The sequence below is a fragment of the Tympanuchus pallidicinctus genome, unplaced genomic scaffold (assembly GCF_026119805.1).
Source record: "Tympanuchus pallidicinctus isolate F22 unplaced genomic scaffold, pur_lepc_1.0 scaffold22, whole genome shotgun sequence".
NCBI lineage: Eukaryota > Metazoa > Chordata > Aves > Galliformes > Phasianidae > Tympanuchus > Tympanuchus pallidicinctus.
In genome coordinates this window covers 27,744,812-27,763,685 of record NW_026294739.1, presented here as the reverse complement: position 1 = coordinate 27,763,685, position 18,874 = coordinate 27,744,812, and the positions used below count along the sequence as shown (strand labels likewise).

The 18,874-nt window shown below is 40.1% G+C and overlaps 1 protein-coding gene across 3 annotated transcripts in view; it reads right to left on the bottom strand.

Moving 5' to 3' along the window:
* The window catches only part of PKD1L2 (polycystin 1 like 2), a 33,080-nt gene that overhangs the window by 3,026 nt on the left and 11,180 nt on the right, over nt 1-18,874 (bottom strand). For 2 of the 3 annotated variants that reach the window (XM_052687262.1, XM_052687259.1), the window contains exons 15-40: nt 18,719-18,864; nt 17,813-18,007; nt 16,881-17,006; nt 15,402-15,584; nt 14,349-14,473; nt 13,417-13,543; nt 12,190-12,324; nt 11,315-11,540; nt 10,737-10,930; nt 10,100-10,330; nt 9,805-9,906; nt 9,430-9,608; nt 8,788-8,934; nt 8,085-8,284; nt 7,710-7,936; nt 6,898-7,114; nt 6,039-6,267; nt 5,059-5,290; nt 4,544-4,640; nt 4,064-4,204; nt 3,491-3,676; nt 2,323-2,650; nt 1,784-1,917; nt 1,271-1,398; nt 808-968; nt 196-406 (exon numbers count right to left, since the gene is read on the bottom strand). In XM_052687262.1, the coding sequence (XP_052543222.1) occupies nt 196-406; nt 808-968; nt 1,271-1,398; nt 1,784-1,917; nt 2,323-2,650; nt 3,491-3,676; nt 4,064-4,204; nt 4,544-4,640; nt 5,059-5,290; nt 6,039-6,267; nt 6,898-7,114; nt 7,710-7,936; nt 8,085-8,284; nt 8,788-8,934; nt 9,430-9,608; nt 9,805-9,906; nt 10,100-10,330; nt 10,737-10,930; nt 11,315-11,540; nt 12,190-12,324; nt 13,417-13,543; nt 14,349-14,473; nt 15,402-15,584; nt 16,881-17,006; nt 17,813-18,007; nt 18,719-18,864 (4,607 nt within the window). The remainder of the gene's footprint in view (nt 1-195; nt 407-807; nt 969-1,270; nt 1,399-1,783; nt 1,918-2,322; nt 2,651-3,490; nt 3,677-4,063; nt 4,205-4,543; nt 4,641-5,058; nt 5,291-6,038; nt 6,268-6,897; nt 7,115-7,709; nt 7,937-8,084; nt 8,285-8,787; nt 8,935-9,429; nt 9,609-9,804; nt 9,907-10,099; nt 10,331-10,736; nt 10,931-11,314; nt 11,541-12,189; nt 12,325-13,416; nt 13,544-14,348; nt 14,474-15,401; nt 15,585-16,880; nt 17,007-17,812; nt 18,008-18,718; nt 18,865-18,874) is intronic. The other variant, XM_052687261.1, reaches the window with a different exon arrangement.

The following is an 18,874-nucleotide window of genomic DNA, read 5'->3' as shown; positions in this document are numbered from 1 at the left end:
GCAGGTGGATATTTTAACTGCCTTCACATATATGGAAGAATTAGAATCCAGTCTTCTAACGTAAGGTTTAGATGGGCAGCTTTGTTCAGTTTTACCTTTCAAAGACACGTTGCTCTCCCCATTCAGAAACAATTCATTTAACCTGGCAGTGCCTCAGTGCAGACTGAAGACAAGAGAAACCACAGTCATACTCACAGCAATGGAATAGGCGAGAAACATGATTGCAATAACAGTGATGAATCCAGAGATATCACCCCATGCTCTCCTTAGAGTGGAGGTGATCATGTGTAACTTAGGGTTGAGCCTCAGTAGATGCCACAGTTTCACTGTGGAGAGAAGCACGAGGAAAGCGATCAGGTAGCCAAGAACTGCATCGGCTCTTGCTGTTTCATTAAAGCTTACAGAGCTGTTAGAAACAGAGAAAAGATGTATCAGACCATCACACAGAAGCCTGGGAATGCATACATTCTGGAAAAGCCAGTCACTCTGAACTTGTTTTCAGTGGAGAGCGAACTTGAGTTTTTGCTTGGCTGTTTCTGTCTCTGCTCCCTGCTGTGTGCACACAAAAAGCTCAGCTGTACATGACTGTGCTTTGTTTCCCTAAATTATCCTGTGATTCTCTGAGCTTGCTCTTCTATGGCCATTTTCTAGCAGATGCTATTATTTTCCATTCGTGTTAAATATTGCTGTCCTCTGCCCTATGTTTCTTGATGGTAAAGAATAAAGCAGATGATTTACTAGCTTGGATGTCCTGTAGCAGCCAGGGACCTAGAAGCTCAGTTAGTTCTTCCTAGGGTTATTGCTTACTCCTCTTTGTGCTCCTGGTAGTAGCTGATGTCTCGGCTCCCAAGGATTGTCCTCTTCACAAACACTGACAGGGCACTCCAACTAATCAGTATAATGGCCACCTCCAGGAGATTCCACTTGCTGTGGAAATATCTCCATTTCAGAGTCTTCATCAGTTTTCCCTGTGAAAACAGAGCCTTACTTTTGCAGCCCAACACTGTATCACACAGTAAACTTCTCAAGATTAGGTCTCTGTCCTCCACAATAAAGCAGACTTCTGCACATCATAATTTCTCATCATCTTTGACATTCCTGCCAAACAAAATGTCATCCTCTTGCTTTTTAATGAAGATACACGATCTGATTCAGTCTTCCACTGGTGTGAGTCAGCAGCAGCACTACTGAAATCAACTACTGAGCTAAAGCTTTCACAAATGAAAGACAAAAGGTAATGCTGTCAGCAGGATTTTCCAGTGTATCTCACCTGAACGATCATGTAGTACCCGATAAAGAGGAAATAAATTACTTCTGCAGCAACAACAAAAATGTGAAGACTGTTGGTGTACGGGTAGAGCCGGACACTCTGCAGCACTGCACTTGTGAAAAAGGCCCCTGGAAAATAACAGTGGTCAGCTCAGTGCTGTAATAATTACATCCTTCAGTTTTCATTCAAACAATTTAGTTCATTAAGAAGAGCTCCATATGCACATTCACATCAGCGTCAGTCCGAATCCAGTTATACTGAGATTTAAGCCCGACTGTAGGAGTAGCCCTGTAAATGTTCTTTGAAAGTTTCTTCAAATTTCGGACAGTCAGTGGCTTTTGAGATGCTAATGCCCTTCTGTGTGGCAGTATGATATTAAGCCCAGCAAGACTGAGTTTGGATTAGACTACAGATGTTAACTGAAATAGGAAGGACTGCAGATATAAATCTGAATCTCATTCTGAAAAGAAAATGAGCCCAGTTTTGTGGTTTGATATGGGCATAGGTTCTCACCTAAAGCGTTGGTTTCAAACATCAGGCTTACAATGCAGAACAGGTTCACATTGGCATTGTAGACTGTAAATTCAACAAACACTGCTCTTGTGAAGGTGTCCAGCCAAACGTTGTTGAAAAGGTACTGGAGAATTCTGCCAAAAAATGTATAGCCAGTGAGATAACTCATACAGTATCATGCACTGTCTCACACGGAGGGTAGAAGTGCATCATTTCATAGAGAAGCAGCACACCCAAGGTAAGATGTTTACTATTTCTTTAGCATTATGTATTTCTGCAGCTATGTGAATATGGAATCCACACATGCAATTAGGAAAAACAGGTTATAATTTTTGATCTGGTTGTTATCTAACATGGAAAAAGATTATAAGAATATAAAGTACACTGAAGTCATCACAGTAATATCTTCAATATTCAGCATAATCCACAGTAGCAAAATTCAGAATGCAATCTGAGATGAATCCTAAATAGAACAGAGAAAAGAGCACCATTATCACTACAGCACATTCACTAATATTTTACCAGGATGCAAGCTTTACCTGGAGGCATTCTGAGGATCAGTTCCCAGGTGAATCACATATCCCCCTCCCCCATAGAAGGCCAGTTTGCCCCAGACGGGCTGCCCTCTCAATTTGGTCTGGCTCTGATAGTGCCAGGCTGAGCTCAAGTCTGAGGAGATATCAAAGACCGAAGTGTTCCAGTGTTCTCCATAGTCTGATGTGTCTTCTGTTTGTAGGGAGTATGGAGCATGGCATTCCTGAATCACACGCTGGAGGATGGCTGAAATAGGGCAGGTGTCTCTCTTCACTCTCACTTGGCGAATTCGAGCACTGCCCACCAGCTTGGAGTTCCCATCTGTAATGAACCCTAAATGGGAAATGGAAAAGACAGAACTATGATTAATATTTCTTCTTTTCATTTATCCTTCTGATATGCATTAACATTTTCCTATAGATTAAAAACAAAAACAAAAACCACAACAATACTGTAAGCAAAATAGTGCTTGCGTTGATATAAACTGAATTCTTGGAGAACATCCATAGACAACAGTTTAGTATCATTACCTGTCTGACTTTATAGAGAAGGAAACAGAGGTCTGCAGGAGAAAAGAGACCTGCCTGGAGCAGAGTACCCATGTGCAGTGCTCACACTTGATCACAGCTGGTAGTGCCATGTCCAAGAGTGAACCATGCCATTGTATGCTCATAGGTGCTCTAAAATGTGAGCTTGAACATGGCTCATATTTGTTCATGGGTATGGACAGATGGAAACATAGTGATGTTGTATAATTATCCTTCACAGTGACCTAAGACAGAGTGCAGAGCTCTCCTGATGGAAAGCTTTATAGTGCCATCTATCTGCCATTCTGCTTTTTTTCTTAGCGGTGGAAAGAAGCTTAATTGAAACTGAGACATGTACCTGGAATGGGTAATGTAAAATGTGAAAAATTAAAAAACTCAGTGCAAAACTTGAGTTTTGTATTAAAGATAATGAAAATGTCAGGGCAGGTGGTACTTGGGGTCTGGATGTGGGGCTTTTGTTATCCACTAGTATTCAGTTTATGAAAATTCACATTAGTCTTACGCAGTCACAGTGTCTTCCTCCAGTCAAATATGCATGTACAAGTTGGAGATAGATATAAAAGATAATGTTTCAGAAGCTGGCAAGCTGAAGTGAATCAAGGTGATATCAAAACTGTCTCTGCACCTTTATATGATCCATAAAGATTTTTTACTAAAGTAGTTTTTGCCCATGTGAAAAAATCCTCATAACTGTAGACATCACGGAATCCTTCTGAAAAACTGCTCTCAATATGCTTGTTTAAATAGTAGGAATTGGGATCTCTTTGCCCATAGGCAACCAGTAACAGCATCCATAAAAACCCCAGATAGGCTGGAAAAAAAAACAACAAACACAAGAAGAGTCAGTACATGTGATCTCAGAATTTTGAACTGCTGTTCAAAATAGATTGTGTGAATGATTACTGCTGTCACCACTTATTAGGTTAAAGAGATGCTTTGCAAGAATCTGACTGACTAGTGCTAATGAATTTACACAAGTTATGTCAAAGGGCTGCAGTTTCAGCATATCACATCTGAAACACAAGTAGGAATCTGGGAAGTGATTGAGAAAATAAGCATGGAGGCTGGCTGAACATTAGCAATAATGACAGCTCTAAACAGAATGAGTAGCTTAATTTTGTGTTTAATGTTTTCACTGATGTAAAAGTCCTGATGAATACGGCTGAATAAAACAAGATAAACTACATATGAGTAATACCCAGGATTTCTCTGATTATGGCAAATGCCTTCTGCTCCTTCATGCAGTTGATTTTCATTTTCTCAACATCAGCTGCAGGAGGTGGCTGGTAAATATTGCTTCTGCTGTCCCGTCGGGCTCCAAAGAGAGGATTTGAGTCGCCTGTGGGTGCGAGCAATAATACCTGGAATCAGTCAATAGATCATTTGTATCCTGCTTTTCACTTTGGCCACTGTAAGGGAATACTTCTACTTAATGCTTTCCCGTAGGAATTCAGGTGATGTCACTTCAAGAAGCAGTATGGTAAGGCACACTGGGGAATGACTGAGGTCCTGAGCAGCATGTCAGGTTTAGGTACAGGTGTCTTTCTCTGCCCATTCGGGTGTATAAAGGTAACCAGTGAATTCCTCACTATGAATCACATACTGGTGCATAAAGCATTCAAAAATCTAAGAGAACATTTCACTTTTTTAAATAATTTCTCACTTTACAGACAGTTACCTGGTGTAGGTAAAGGTCCATCAATGGCAGTGTTTTCTTCATCCTCATGTTCCACCTTCTTCAGAACCAGAGCAAAAAAAGCAGCAAATCCCAGCACCTGCAAGAATTAGCTGTAGACTCATGGCATGCCCATTAATATACGAAGCTCAGGGTTTGGCACACACCATTTTGGGTACAGCTACTGTAGAAGAACAACTGTCCTTTGGCTTTGTGCAACTTGTGCAGCTGAAGCTTATAAACAGTGCACAAACCCTAACTCAACTGCTTTTGTTGTATGACATATCTTCTTTGGTCACCTCGTCTACTATTAAACTCTACCAAAATGAGAGATGAAACTAATGTAATGCCAACAAATGACAACAGAACTCTGTAATACATGTTAGCTTTTGTTTTAAGGGCAAAACGACTTCAATTTCAGATGTTAAATCCTGTGGTTCTTTTAAAGGTACTATTTTCCTGTAATGATAGCAGAATGAGTTCATATTGGCCAGTGGTTCCATTTCTGAGGATCTCACCTTTAAGGGCTGAGTGATGAAAAGACTTTCAAAGAAGGAGATGGCCATGGAGATCAGCCATTTGATGGAGTTCTCCTTACCATAATGCAGCCCATAGAGCATGGTAAAGAACCCAGATACACCACTGGTGGCTGCAACAAGGAACCAAGCAATGAACACAAACCACCAGGGCAGCCATTTTGAAGAAGAACTTTTCTTTTCATCACCAGAGAAGCTCGGAGTAAGTGACCACCTTCAGAATCAACCAGAAGAGAAAAAATCATTCAGCACTGGAACAGAAACCAAAATCACGTTCTTCAGGTTCTGTGACTATAGGCAACATTTTGTGATTTAAATTCTTTTAGCTATTTTCTTCTTTGAGCTAATGTAACTACACAGAATATATGGATGGCAAAAAGTACAGCAGGCAAAGATACGAGAAAGTGTGCAGACACCAGCGAAAATAAAAAGAAATACAATGGTCTTATTTGCTTCTCATGCGTTATTGAAACTCCAGTAGAAATGTTGACCAAAGAAAACCAACCATGAGTGCCTTTAGGTGCTGGATGCATCTCATGATCACCACAAAGGTCAGAAAGATAATTAGTGGTATTGTTTTCAATTCTTTCTGCTTAATTATCAGGTTTCCCATTGCCTGCTTATTCATTTTATTTTCCCCATGCTTTATTAGAGACCAGAGAGACTTCCAAAGCTCAGTGATTATCTTCAGCACTTCACAGCCATGTAGCACTGCACTGTGACATTCAGTTTTGAAAGCAAAAGTGACAGAGAGTGAGGATCTGTCATTACTGCTTTTATGTGTAGTTCACTGCATTGAAATTTCTTTGTTGCTCCTACAATAGAATAATAGTAAGGCATGTTTCTACAGCTATTATAATGATTATCTACAACATATTAAGTAGTAATTATTTTCAACTCACCGCTTTTGAATTCATGACCTGAATTTACTTACACCGAAAATGGAATGAGAATTAGGTTACCTCTCAGTGATGGATGCTGACGTGCAAATCTGGTTCTGCAGGAGGTTCTTCATGTGCTGAACCTGCCGAACTGCTTGAGTATAACTCTGAGGTATCTGAAATTTATGGGGCCCCAGTAATTCGAGCTCCATCTCTACCTGCTGGAGTTGCATGTACAAGCAACGGCTGTAATCGCTGCACTTGAGTCGCTCACACATTCCCTTTTCAGGACTCGGGCTTCTTGTTTTTTCTGCAGGAAAAGAATTTACCTGTGAACTCTCCATCCTTGAATGATCATGGAAAAGACAAAAAGAAGTAGGTCTTCGTGAAATCAGTGGGACCAATGCCTAAGTTAAAGTTGGACTGAAAGGAACAGCAGCAGCACAGGGCCAAGAAGAAAATAAACAGGACAAAAAAACTGATATTTGTGGGTCTTGATAATATATAGTTAATAATTAGATACTAATAAGGCTATTAGCTAACATTTCATTCTACAGCAAAAGAAATAGAGATTTCAGTGTATTTACTTGAGTGGTAGAAGGTGCACAGTGAAAGGAGAAGGCAATGGGCACAAATTGAAACTTAGGAAATTCCATCTGAACACAAGAATAACTTTTGTATTGGTGTGATTGGACACCATGGAGGGGTTGCTCTGAGAAGCTATGGATTTTCCATCCTTGGATACTCAACATTCAACTGGATGCAATCTTGGGCAATCTGTTCCAGTTCACTCTGCTGGAGGATCCCTTCCAACCTCAACTGTTCTGTGATTCTGTAATTGACTTTGAGTCAGAATGTAAAAGCTTGGCTCATCCCATCCAGAGTCACCATCAATTTCAATTCAAAGGTTTCAGTAAGCGTGTCACATTAGGCTGTTTACCTTGTATATCCATAGGACCTAGTGTGACAGTTACAAGGTCATCCTTCTTTTTGTTTTCATCATAAAACTCTTGCCCAGCTCTATTCTGCTGGCAAATGACATCTTCAACCAACGCCAAAAGCATGTTGATGTTAGTTGATTTTCCGAGACCTGATACTGAGGTCAGTGATGGAGCCTTCAAAGCTTTAAAGAGCGAGTTAGCAATTCTTCTTATGTCCTAGAAAAGACAGCAGCAATATGACAGTGACTCAGACTGCAGTGACTTAAGCTGATGTGGTCAGGAGGTGCCACTGGCTGGGAGCTGCATCTATTGCTAAAATGGCTAAGGATGGCATATCCTACAGGGCTGGATAGAACAGCTGGATATGACTGCTAGATTTCAATGAGTTCAGCAATTCAGTTTTCAGGATTCAGTAATGCAGCTGACCTGTCTGTGGGCCTAAGCTGGGGAAGACAGGGTCTATGATACCTTTTCTCTTCATTGTCTTGCTTGATGTTTGCTTTGAACTCAGTGAACACAGTGGTTTTAATCACTGTGCAAGGGGATGAAATGTACATAGGCTAATCTTGCTGAAGTTGAGGATTCCCTACATGTGGAATATACTGTGAAAGTGGATAACCCTTTGCTCATCCCATGGCAGTATAGGTGAGTAACTGAGCGTTCTGCACCAAAGCACATTTGGCTCATCGTGCCGGACAATTTGAAAGTCTTCTGGCAGGGAAGATTTCTGCTCTTAAACTGGAGGCGTCGAGTAGCGCAGGACAGCAGAGGGCAGTGCAGGACCCACCGGGAAGCAGCCACAGGCGCTTACCTTTGTTACAGCCTCTGGAGTGAGCGAGATGGCTGGGGTGACCTGTGGGGCGGGAGATAGGCTTGGGGACACTCGGACATTCTTCCCTGGCTTCTTCTCTGTGCCCTGCATGGCTGGCCGGGGTCGTGTGTTCCTGAAAATCTGCACGATGAGCAGGTTGATGGGGAACATGAGGAGGGAGCTTTCAAAGCCGATCATCACTTCCTGCCATGTGAACTCAATCTTACCTGTCAAGATCAAACAGGCCAAAGGAATAAAAATAACCTCAGCAACCATCAGATCTGTCTCGTGAAAAAGTCCATTTGCTCAACTGTTCCTCTTCTAGATTCTGCTGTCTCTCTATTTTCCTGTGCAAGTAATGAAAACAATTGTTACCCAAATCCATTTTCTGCTCAGCTGGATCCTTTGGCACTCCCCAGAACATGATGCTGGTCAGCATGGTGCAGAGCAGCAGTGAGAAGCAGCATGACACGCGCTGGGCTCGTGTGAAGGAGCTTCGTGGGGAGCGGCTGAAAACTGAGTACCAAATGTGCCCATCCTGGAAACCCTTGGAGGTCTTCATGAAAAACAGGTTGCTGGGAAGGAAGAGGGGGAAATTAAATGAATGCTTAGGAAGGAGAGGAAAGAATAAAGCTGTATTTCAGGGTCCTGGCCTGTTCATGCTAGGCACAGTCAGAAGACATATTAACTAAGAAAAAAAAATCAAATATCATGGCTTGATTTACATAGAATGGTCATAGCTTCTTATGTACTTTCTTTCTGGCCACACCACAGTGGTGAAGATAATCACGAGCAGTTTCTATATACATTTTTAGGGAAATTACACTGAAGACAAGATGCTTGGGTTTCCACATGTCTCATTAAAGCACTCTTTAACATCAGTATTTCCAGTCTGATGTAACCGTTAGGGTAATAGCCAGGTACTGTTAATCATCTTTCTTCTTCTCCTCATTCAGAGCCCTTTCAGAGCAGTGGAAACACCCCACTGTTTTCTTTTTGTCTAGAGAGTTAGTGTTTGCATACTCGCTTCTCTAGATTGATTGCTATTAGGAGTAAAAAAGCATAAAATAGAACTTACCTGAACTGCTTCATGTCTTGCTCTGTAGCTACTGGGAACACTTTATCTAGGACACATTCTCCAATATCAACTGCTAGCCAGGAATTACACAGGAAGTACCATTTCTGGTCCCATGCAAGGTCATGTACCAATACTCGATTCACATACCTGGTGGGAAAACATACAGGGCACAGTCATGTTAACTGAGTGGTATGAAATTCAGGACTCAGCAGAACTATGGAGGACAAAGTCTGACCTCTGACTTCATTGGCTGTGTCTGAATGGTGAGGCACAGAACACACATCAGAGTGCCCTAAAATAAAGTTTTTCTGAATACTTAGGTTGGTGACCTGATCCAGAGCACGTTACAGCTCCCATCTGATCACTGTGCCTTCGTTTCATGCAATATTTTCTATAGTATGTTTGATGAAAGTCTTGCACTAACTCAGAATCAACTTGTAGTATAAACTGCATATGGGAAGTATTCCTTGTCCTGCAGTTTAGACCATGATGTGATCTATTCATCTAGGGAAAAAAATAAAGGCGAAACTAGTCCTTACTTTCTAGAACTGTAGAAAGAATAACTTCAAGTGCTAGGAAAGGAAAGCAGTTGTCATTGTAAACATATTTTTGAATCTTTATTATTGCCTTGTATGCACTTACCAGGATGGATTGTCCCCTGAATTATCATGCCACAGTCGAATACTCTGCAATTCCCCTAGAGGAAAGAGGGTACAGAGTAGGAAAACATCCACTCCTCCACGTTCAAACACTGGTGTCTCAGGATCAGTTAGATGATGTGGCTCACTCTCTCCTTCTAGTCCATAGAGAGTGAGTGTCACCTGCAGAGTAAGATAGCGAAATGAAGGATCACTCATCTCAGAATCCTATATGTGATTATTCCTCTGACACACTCTGCCCACTGTCTAGCTTAGAAGTTGCATTTGAGCTGTGCTGTTCAATAGCTTGGGTGCTCCTTTATTGCTCCAGTTCTCTAAATGAGTGCAAAGCTCTCTTACTACACAGTACAGCTGATACCTTGGAGGTTGTGGCTGCCCCACGGCGATGTCCTGTGAAAACTGTCACAAGATAACGATACTGAGCAAATGGATCATTGTCTTCCAGCACTGTGATTTTTGCCTGCAGAGTGACATGATACAAACAGGGCATTAGCAGCTCTGTAAGTATAGATACTTTAAAGCTGTGGGTAGGAACATATCATCTTCTGAACAGTGTGAATGGGTTAGGGTTAGATGAAGACTTGTGTTAAAGCAGGACAGTCAAAAAGGTAATTGGCCTACATAGTTTCAGTCTTTATTAATGCAAGACTTACTTTAGCATCATCCTGGATGTCTTTCCTTCGGGCCCAAATAACTACAATCACATATATCAGAAAGATACATCCTACTGTGGTCACCACGATGGGGTTGTCCACAAATGTACCAAATAGCTGTGCAGTTCTGCTAACATCAACAGCATTAGGCATGACAAAGAAGGAGCTCCCAAAGAAGGTCAGATGGTTGCAGAGACATTGTGTGCTTCTAGAATTTGTTTTTGGTCCTACCTGAAAACCAGAAAAAAATTCTGGATAGAAGATTTTGTTTCAAAGTATTGGATAACTTACCAAACAAATGAAGACAGTGCTGAGAATGGTGAGTTAGTACAGAGAACTGCTGTACAGGAACAAGTTGTTATTAGGTATATTAATTCTGATGTCCAGCCAGAAAAAGGCATTAATAATATGATACAAACTTGTCTGAACTGCTCTGGTTCTCTTTATGTAGGAGTGCATCCCAAGAAGTGTAATGGGAATGCAATTTGAAATTTAGTCATAGTGGATTAAATCTCACTTCTTCATTTTACTAAAACGTCTGAGAATTATGTTATTTTGTGGTATGAATTCAATGGGGATCACGGGGGCTGGCTTTGGCATATATAATATAAAGATTTCTTTATTTCTCTCTACTTACCTGACATCCATAGCTGTTCCAGTTCCCTTGCTGCTCATCCCAAAATACACAGCGGGATGCAAAGCAAGTGACAGCTATAGCTAGCCCGTCATAGACAGTGGAATCCATTCCCACGTCTTGTGAAACCATCAAGTAGTAAGTTCCCTCTCCAAAAATGAGTTCTTCAGGGCTAAGAACCCAGGTGTTTGTTTCACCTCGAACAAAAATATTTATTTTCAATGTACATGTGGAAATGTGTATTTTGAATACAGCTATATTGCATATAATAAATAAACTGAACAAAATAAAAGAAACAGGTACCAAATAATCCTTTGCAACTCATTGTTCAAAGCATCCCACTCTTTGCTCCTGAAGCACAATAAATTGAAACTCCTTTGAGAAGTTTCTTTCCAATTAGATGTCGGGCTCATTCTGCAAATTTGTGGTCATAATGACCCCATAAATTTGTCTGTGAGCACTCCATGATATCCGTACTGAACGCCCTCAACTTCCCAGTAGTGAACATGTACAGGGCTAAGTCTTTTGGCTACATAAGCCCAGAATGCAAAAGTTAACTCATCACTAACATGCTGTCTTACCTCCAGTAGTTTTCTTATAGAACAGATGACTTTTCATGTCATAGTTAGTTTCATTTGGCCGATAACCATATCCTAAGTAGAGTATTAGTGGAATGTCTTGTTCACATTCCAGCTGAATCACTATTGATGTGTTTTCTGAGGTGATGTTTACTTGGAAAATGCTAAAATTGCTCAGGTTCAACTGAATTTTATCTTCCTGGGGTGCAGAATGCCTTGGTAATATTATCTGGTTTTAAACAGAAAGACAAATACAAATAGAGTCCAGCATCTTACTTCTCTATAAGCACTGTGAGTTTCTATAGGTACAGCCACACACTAGATAATCTTTTCTATAAGTATGGCTGTCAGAAATATTTTCTTTGAAATTTTTTTCATGATACTGTCAGCTAACTTCTGAAAAGTCTTTTTCCAACCTCTTATTGTGATTTTTCATCACAAAATTGGTGATCTTCAGTGCATTTTTTGACAGAAAGCTGAGATTATTACTGAAATAGTGGTCACATGAAGTACATAAATGAATTGCCTAGATGTCAGTTTATAATGGGCTAGGAATGCCAAACGTAAGCAATATGAGCATGCAGTTGTTGGGTATTGAATCAGACATTACTTTGTGTTTCAAGGTCACTGTAATCTGGAATGGTTTTCCCCAACCGTTATCGTTGTCACAACCATTTAATTGAATATCATCTCTTTTCTAAGAAATATCTGACATTTTCTTCTTCATATCACAAAAATAACTCCATCACAAATGCACACACCCGTTATATATTGAAGTGAATACAGTTCCACCATTTGTAGTCAAAGAAGACAGTAATATACAAGACAGCCTGTAAACAGAAGGAAGAGAGAAGAGGGATAGAAAATAGTGAGTTTACCTCAATGTTTTCTTTAAGATTGCTGACTGGTATGATCAAGCCATCCAGACCAGTAAGACTTAGACCTCCCACTGTTCCACTGATGTCAAAACTGGTGTCACTGGAGAAAAAGGGATTCATGGCAAAGCTCACCATCTGTTAGCAAGACATTAATAACAATCTCTGAGTTACTGTTAGTATTTCACTATCTTAAAAATTAAATTGGGGAATAGACCAAATAAATTTCTCGACCTCAGACTTAAACAGTACTCAAAAGAAGCCCAAGTCCAGTTTTAAATACATGCCTAATTTCTGTGATAGGCCAAACAACTCCAGAAGTGATTTTGATTCTGAAATGCAGTTTGTATACAACAGTGTGAGGTTCCATTCACTGGAACTGTTTTGTTTTTCAGGTATCAGATATCAAAATGCAATTGCACAAGCCTTTCTGAAAGAAACTCCATCAAACCTGTGTCACTCCTCTTGGAATTAGAAACAAAAAATCTGTTTTTACTATGATAGCAATGCGTGGAATTGTGTGTCAGAGTCATTATTTCAATAAGAGGATTCACAAGCCTCTCCTAACACTCAGGTGGATATATTGCTGTTGTTATAAGGAGGTTCTGGTCGTTTTTTGACAGAACTGGAAAAGACACAATGAAAAAAAATTTTTTACAAGTATTATAGGAGTTTCACGAGAGTGTGAAATTAATCTGAGAACCCTTTGAAAATTTCTTATAAAAACACCACAGTATTATGCAATCCATTGCTCTGAGGGTTAAAAACAAAATCTCCTAACTCGGATCACAGTTGTGCTATGATCAAGACACTTGCAGACCTTCTGTCTCCTGCAGGATCTGAGTGCCTCAGAATCGTTTGCTTCTAGCTGGGATGAAAAAGGTCTGCTGCCTGTTAGTTTGAATGTTGAAGGGACTCTGAGCTGTTACGTACCCCTCAGAGCATTAGATGTAAACAAAAATAAGTTTTTAGCATTGATTCCATCACCTTCTCTAACCATGCAAGTTTAAAGCAAGAGTGCATTTGAGGGGCTGAGGGGATGGGGAATTTAAGTTTGCTCAGCCAGCTTCCTGCAATTAAGATAAGTGAAAGCTTCTTTGAGCAAAAATGACTGGAGGGATGACTTGTGTGCTTGCACACTCATTGTAAAAGGAGAAAGGACTCTAAAATTGCTTGACCAAGAATGTAAGTTGGAGGTCAGATTGAGTCAGATTAAAGCTGTTTACTTGCCCTTATATCCACTGTTTCATCATCAACTTCTGAAATGCCAAGAGAGGAAGCAGTTGGGAGAGTAAAACTGGCAGAGCTGGAAGTGGAGATATTAATGGATGTACCATCCATATTTTCTGTTTGTAATCTATCCAGTCCAGTTGGACACAAATGAAACAGAAAAAAAGAGAAAGAAAATAAAAACTCAGAAAACAAACAAACATACAGACAGTCAATAGTATGAACTTCAAATACAGAGAAAAAGCTCTCTCAAAAAGCATTCTTTGTGAGTATAGTTTATCTGGAAAATTATTTCTGACTCTGCCAACAACTACCTTAGCACACTGTCTCTGATGTAGTAGTCCACATAACACTACCACACAGTGTATATATCAGGAAAAGGGGTGGAATTGGCATATCTGTTTTTTGTACCCAATTAGATGTACTTATGCAAAAGGTCCACCTGCTCCAGGCGTGAACATGATTTCTACACACAGTTAAATGTGAATGAAAATCAGACTCTCAGGGATGACTGCTGGGAGTGGAGAATGCTCATCAGGCTCCTTATGATTATATTTGCTCTTGTCAATCTAGTTACAGTTTCATATATCATGTATTATTGGCAGCTTGGCCACTTGGAAAATAACAAAGAACTTACCTTTTAAAGGCAAGCAGCTGCTAGTAAGTTCTTCTTTGGTCGAAGAAAGCACGACATGAGAATTTTTAAGATGATGTTACTGAAGTTAATTGGGGTCCAAGCTGTTCTTACAATTAATTAGCAACTTCATCATGCTGTTGAAGTTATCATTATGCTGCAGCATTAATTTGAGTGGTAGGGGAGTTTCAAGGATAATGCGATGACTATTTGAGGAAAGTCTGGGTGCCTATCAGGAGCTTGGGGGGGTGGTTGGGGAAGGTAGAGAGACAGACAGACAGACATTTGTTACTGTTACCTGTTTATATACATTGTGGCAGAATGAGTGGTAAGGACCATGGGTTCATCATCTGGTTCCTTCCCAAACAGAAGTGCGCTCTGCAGATTTTCAACTGTATTCAGGAGTTGGTGGAACACCAAACTCTAGACGAGCATTAGAGGAGGGAACATGTAACAGAGCTGCTCAGAATCAGTAAGTTGCTCATTATTGGCCCTTAGTTCCTTTTATGATGAAATATTGTTTTCACTGTGTCTTATAAAATTGCCAAACTCAGTGATGTTTTTGTGAATCTCAGAGAAAGTTATACTTGTCAGCAATTCAAGTTCTGTAAGTCTCATGAAAACATAACATACTGCAAATAAATGTCTTACAGTAAGTGGAAATCTAATATTTAGAACTTCTGTGCACTGAAATTTGAAGACTACAAACATGATACCATTTTCACACAAGACATTTATGTGTTTGTGTATGCTAATGCCCTTTCACTGCACTTTTTAGTGTCTGAAAAGCAAGAGCTAATTACCTGCTAGCTGTGTTACTGTTGTGTTATCCTGGGGGAGTCTGAACACTTTGTAGCATTTTATTCAGGTTAGATTTATATCATACTCCTTTGCAGGACTGACAGCTAAAGTGTATTCAGTCCAGGAATTACACAAAGGGAAACAATTCGCGTATAAATAGGAAGGCTTAGGACAAAAGAAACACATTGCTTAATTCTGAATAGAAAATCAGAGTGGGCTTTCTGAAAAAAATGTAAGCAGAAACCTGAACAGATTTCAATTCTGAAGTAATGAAACAAGTCATGAATACTGAATACCTGAGTCTTCCTTGAACTGAGGGGAATTTGAAAAAGGAGGGGATAGAACCAAATCTGGAAAAAAAATTTATTGCAATCCATCTACTTGTCATCCCATAGAGGCCTTAACACTGATCCTGTCTTCTACAGTGCACTGTCCTGTGCCCCACCTGATGCCAGTTTAAAAATGTGAGGCAGCAAAACTCTTTAAAATCTTCTGAAGCAAGTAGGTGTTCAGCCACAGTCTTCTATAAACAGGGGTGAATCAAAATTACCTGCTCTGCCTCAGACACTGTAGTGTTCGTGGCTCTGTTTTGTGTGGAGGCTTGAAGGACATTGCTCACTGCATTAAATAAGTAGCTGGCTGCATCCGTTAGTTTCTGATCATCTCTGCTGTCCTCTGTGTTTACAGTGAGCAAGGATGCGCTGACATCCTTCAGTGTATTGCTGGCTTCCACCTGCATGGGAAGTAAGTGGAGAAGCGTCTGTTTTATTACTACCAGTGACAAAAGCAACACATTGTGCCATGGAGTCTTTTACTGAGTATTGCAACATAAGTAATCCCATGGGACTATTTGTGGCTAAGGCTGTTTTACTGTAATTACTTGTGCTGAACTAACACTTCAAACACTAATAAACATGGTATACTATACTAGATAACATACTAATGTGTAATACAGACCTGAAAACGCAGCCTGCTTCCGCAGATTCACCCCATAAAAACAAGGTGAATAATATTTGAAAGAGGCTTATCATTCAAACCCTGGGCCAGGGTACATTTCAGATGTACAGTAACGTAGTAAATCAGGTTACATTTCAGAGTGACGAGTCCAAAAGATAACCACACTCAAATGCATGTGCATTTCAATCTTAATTCCCATATAGCCTGCTGGATCATCAGCAAGTAATACCTTTGGCCTTGTGCTATGCTAAATGCCTAACGAGAATGAATCTTACAGTTTTTATTTTGTGCCCAAGCAAAGCTAATGATTGCTTTGTGATTGCGAAAGCACTGGCCAGCATAATAGCCCAGGGTGAGAGAGCCAAGCAAATTCAGTGCAAGCTCGTACACGTCCATTCCCACAGTCTGCAAATGCATAGCAGCCTCCTGTACAATGAATGCTGAATCTGAGCTATATTCTTGTCCTGCTGAAATTAAACACATACTGCTGAAATGCTCCCAGGCCATTGTCTGGCTATAGCTGTATAATGTATCAGAAATCAGGACAACTCTCATTGCCAGTTTATTTGTAAAATTTCCACAGTGACAGTTTATTCTGCTCTTCCATGTGCTTACTTTTTACTCCTTAAACACAAATAGCATTATCTGCTAATGTCATATTGTATTCAAGACTCAAGGAACACTTTTGCAAGGCCAATCTTAACATTTGTGCTTGGTTCCTCTGTTTGTGCTGCCATGTTCCTGCCATGCTGCCTGCTCACTGGAAGTTAAGGTTTCCATCTTAAAGATGTATCAGAGAATGTAACTGGCTGGCCAGACATAGCCAGCCAGTTATAGGATATAACCATAGGATTGTAGTGGCTGCTGAGTCAGTGTTTGTGGTTCCAAATTTGCTTACTCAAAACAGTAAAATGTATTCCCTGCTGGTCAAGACATACATGCTGGTACAGTTATAAAAAGAAATGAGCAAAGAACAGATAACTGTAAGGCACTGACATTCTTCCAAGGTTAAAAGGGTTCAAAAGAGTCTGTACTTCTAGTATGTGGAGACAGAGGACGAATTGCTTCTTACCTGTGCTGAGACAGACAGCTCTTCAGTCCTGTAAGTGATTTCTTTCAGTACTTCTGACATCTTAAGAGCAGTTTGTACTGATGTTACGTTAACAGCAGAGAGAGTTGCCAGCATTAGCCCTCGGAGCTTGGAATGGAAAGGGGTAATTAGGTGAAAGATTAAGATGCTAATTAAGACCGTGCAAATAGTGCTATATATTGACAGCCAGCCTTGCTGTGAAATATGTGGTAGAATAGCACTCCTCAAGGATCTTGTGAAAGGATGTTAGGTCTGCTGAGAAGGTACCACTTGCCTTAGTAGCTGTGTAACCACATGAGTTTTGTGTTTCCTTCCAACACAGAGAATTTTTACATTTAACATAGATCAGGAGTGAGCAATTTTTACTTCTCAGATGCGTGTGAATTACCACATAAATTCCACTTCCTGAGAAAGCAGAGCCATGTTCAAATAATAAATCATAACTGAAGGATACGTTGCATTTATCTAGATCTTTTCACCTGAGCATGCAAAGCACAGTGCAAATATAAGCTTGTATCTGAAACATAAGCTTGTAGCTGAAAGGAATAAACTAAAATTACTTGCTGCCTAGAGCTCCAGGGGAAATTTTTAGAGGAAAGGCAATTTATTAATTTTTTTTCAAAATCAAATTAACTGTAAGTTTAAAAAGACTTTTCCAAATTAGTTTAAGTGATTGCAGTAAGAATTGTGAATGTGTTCCTTTACTGATGGATGATAAAACAAATTTTTTGCTTGGGCAAGTAGTGATTAACAGCCGAAACCCATGCCAAACACTGAGATGGATACCAGAAACTTGAAACCTCCGTTGATTTAAGGAGCTGATATATGAGGTTTTTGTTACTGAAGAGTTGCCAAAGAATATGAAGAGTCCATTATAATGCACTGTACTGCAAGAAAACAAGTGTCTGGCTCACCTCTTTTCGTGTGTCTGTCTGTAAAGATATGTTAAAGTTTTCCTCTTGGGTTTCATGATTAAGGACTGAAGTCACTGACTTAAACAGCTGGAAAAGACTCATGCTGTTGTTCCCATCTTTTAGGATGGTGTTTGCCTTCTCAGATACAATGGTCTGCAGGGTCAGGTTCCCATCGATTGTATCTGCTTGTATAACCTGATGAGGAAATCAGATACGCTCTTAACATCACTAACAATTGTAGTTGTCATTGAACAGTTTCTGCAATCATGTCATTGGCAGCCTAGTCAGCATGGGACAGAAAACTATGTTACTGGGGTTTTTTTGTGTGTTTTATTTTGTATTAAATTCTCCAGACAGCTTTGCTGTCTTCTTGGGTCCTTTGACTAAGTGCTGAAGTCATGGACTTGCACAGACGGAACAGATTCATGCTGTTGTTAAAACCCTATAGAATGTTTTTTGCTTTCTAAAATACAATGGGACATCTTTAGAAATGTCCAAATGTAGGAAAACACCCAGTTCTCAATCTATGACAAATTTCTGTCATTTTAAGATGTGAAGCATGGGGAAAAGCATAGACTTCTACCAGCCTGATAGGAATCTGCTGGGCAGGCAAAAGCAGGAGTTTTCTGGGACCTACTAGAGAATAACTCCAGACTCTCTAAATACAGCTTTTGTTACCCAATGTCCAAATAGGTCATCTTTTAAAACTCTGTCCTAGAAAAAGAACAGTGGAAGTGTCTCAACTACTTTGAGTCCACTGAGAATAGCCTCAATTAGACAGGGAAATGGCGATTATTGTACAGTCACAGACATATAATAAATACAAAATAGGAAGAAGTTCCAAAAGCGATTCACAGGTTAACATCAACTTGGAACACCTTGAAATAAAGTATTTTTTGTGTGTACCTTCACCGAAGCATTGGTGTGAACCGTATCACCAAAACTGTTGCTAATAGTAATTGTCACGTGTAAAATGAAATTATTTTCCTCTTCTCCAAGTGGGAGATAAACTGGGAAGAGTTCAGGGTCTGGGCCACAGTGAAGGAGAGAATCTGAAATAGG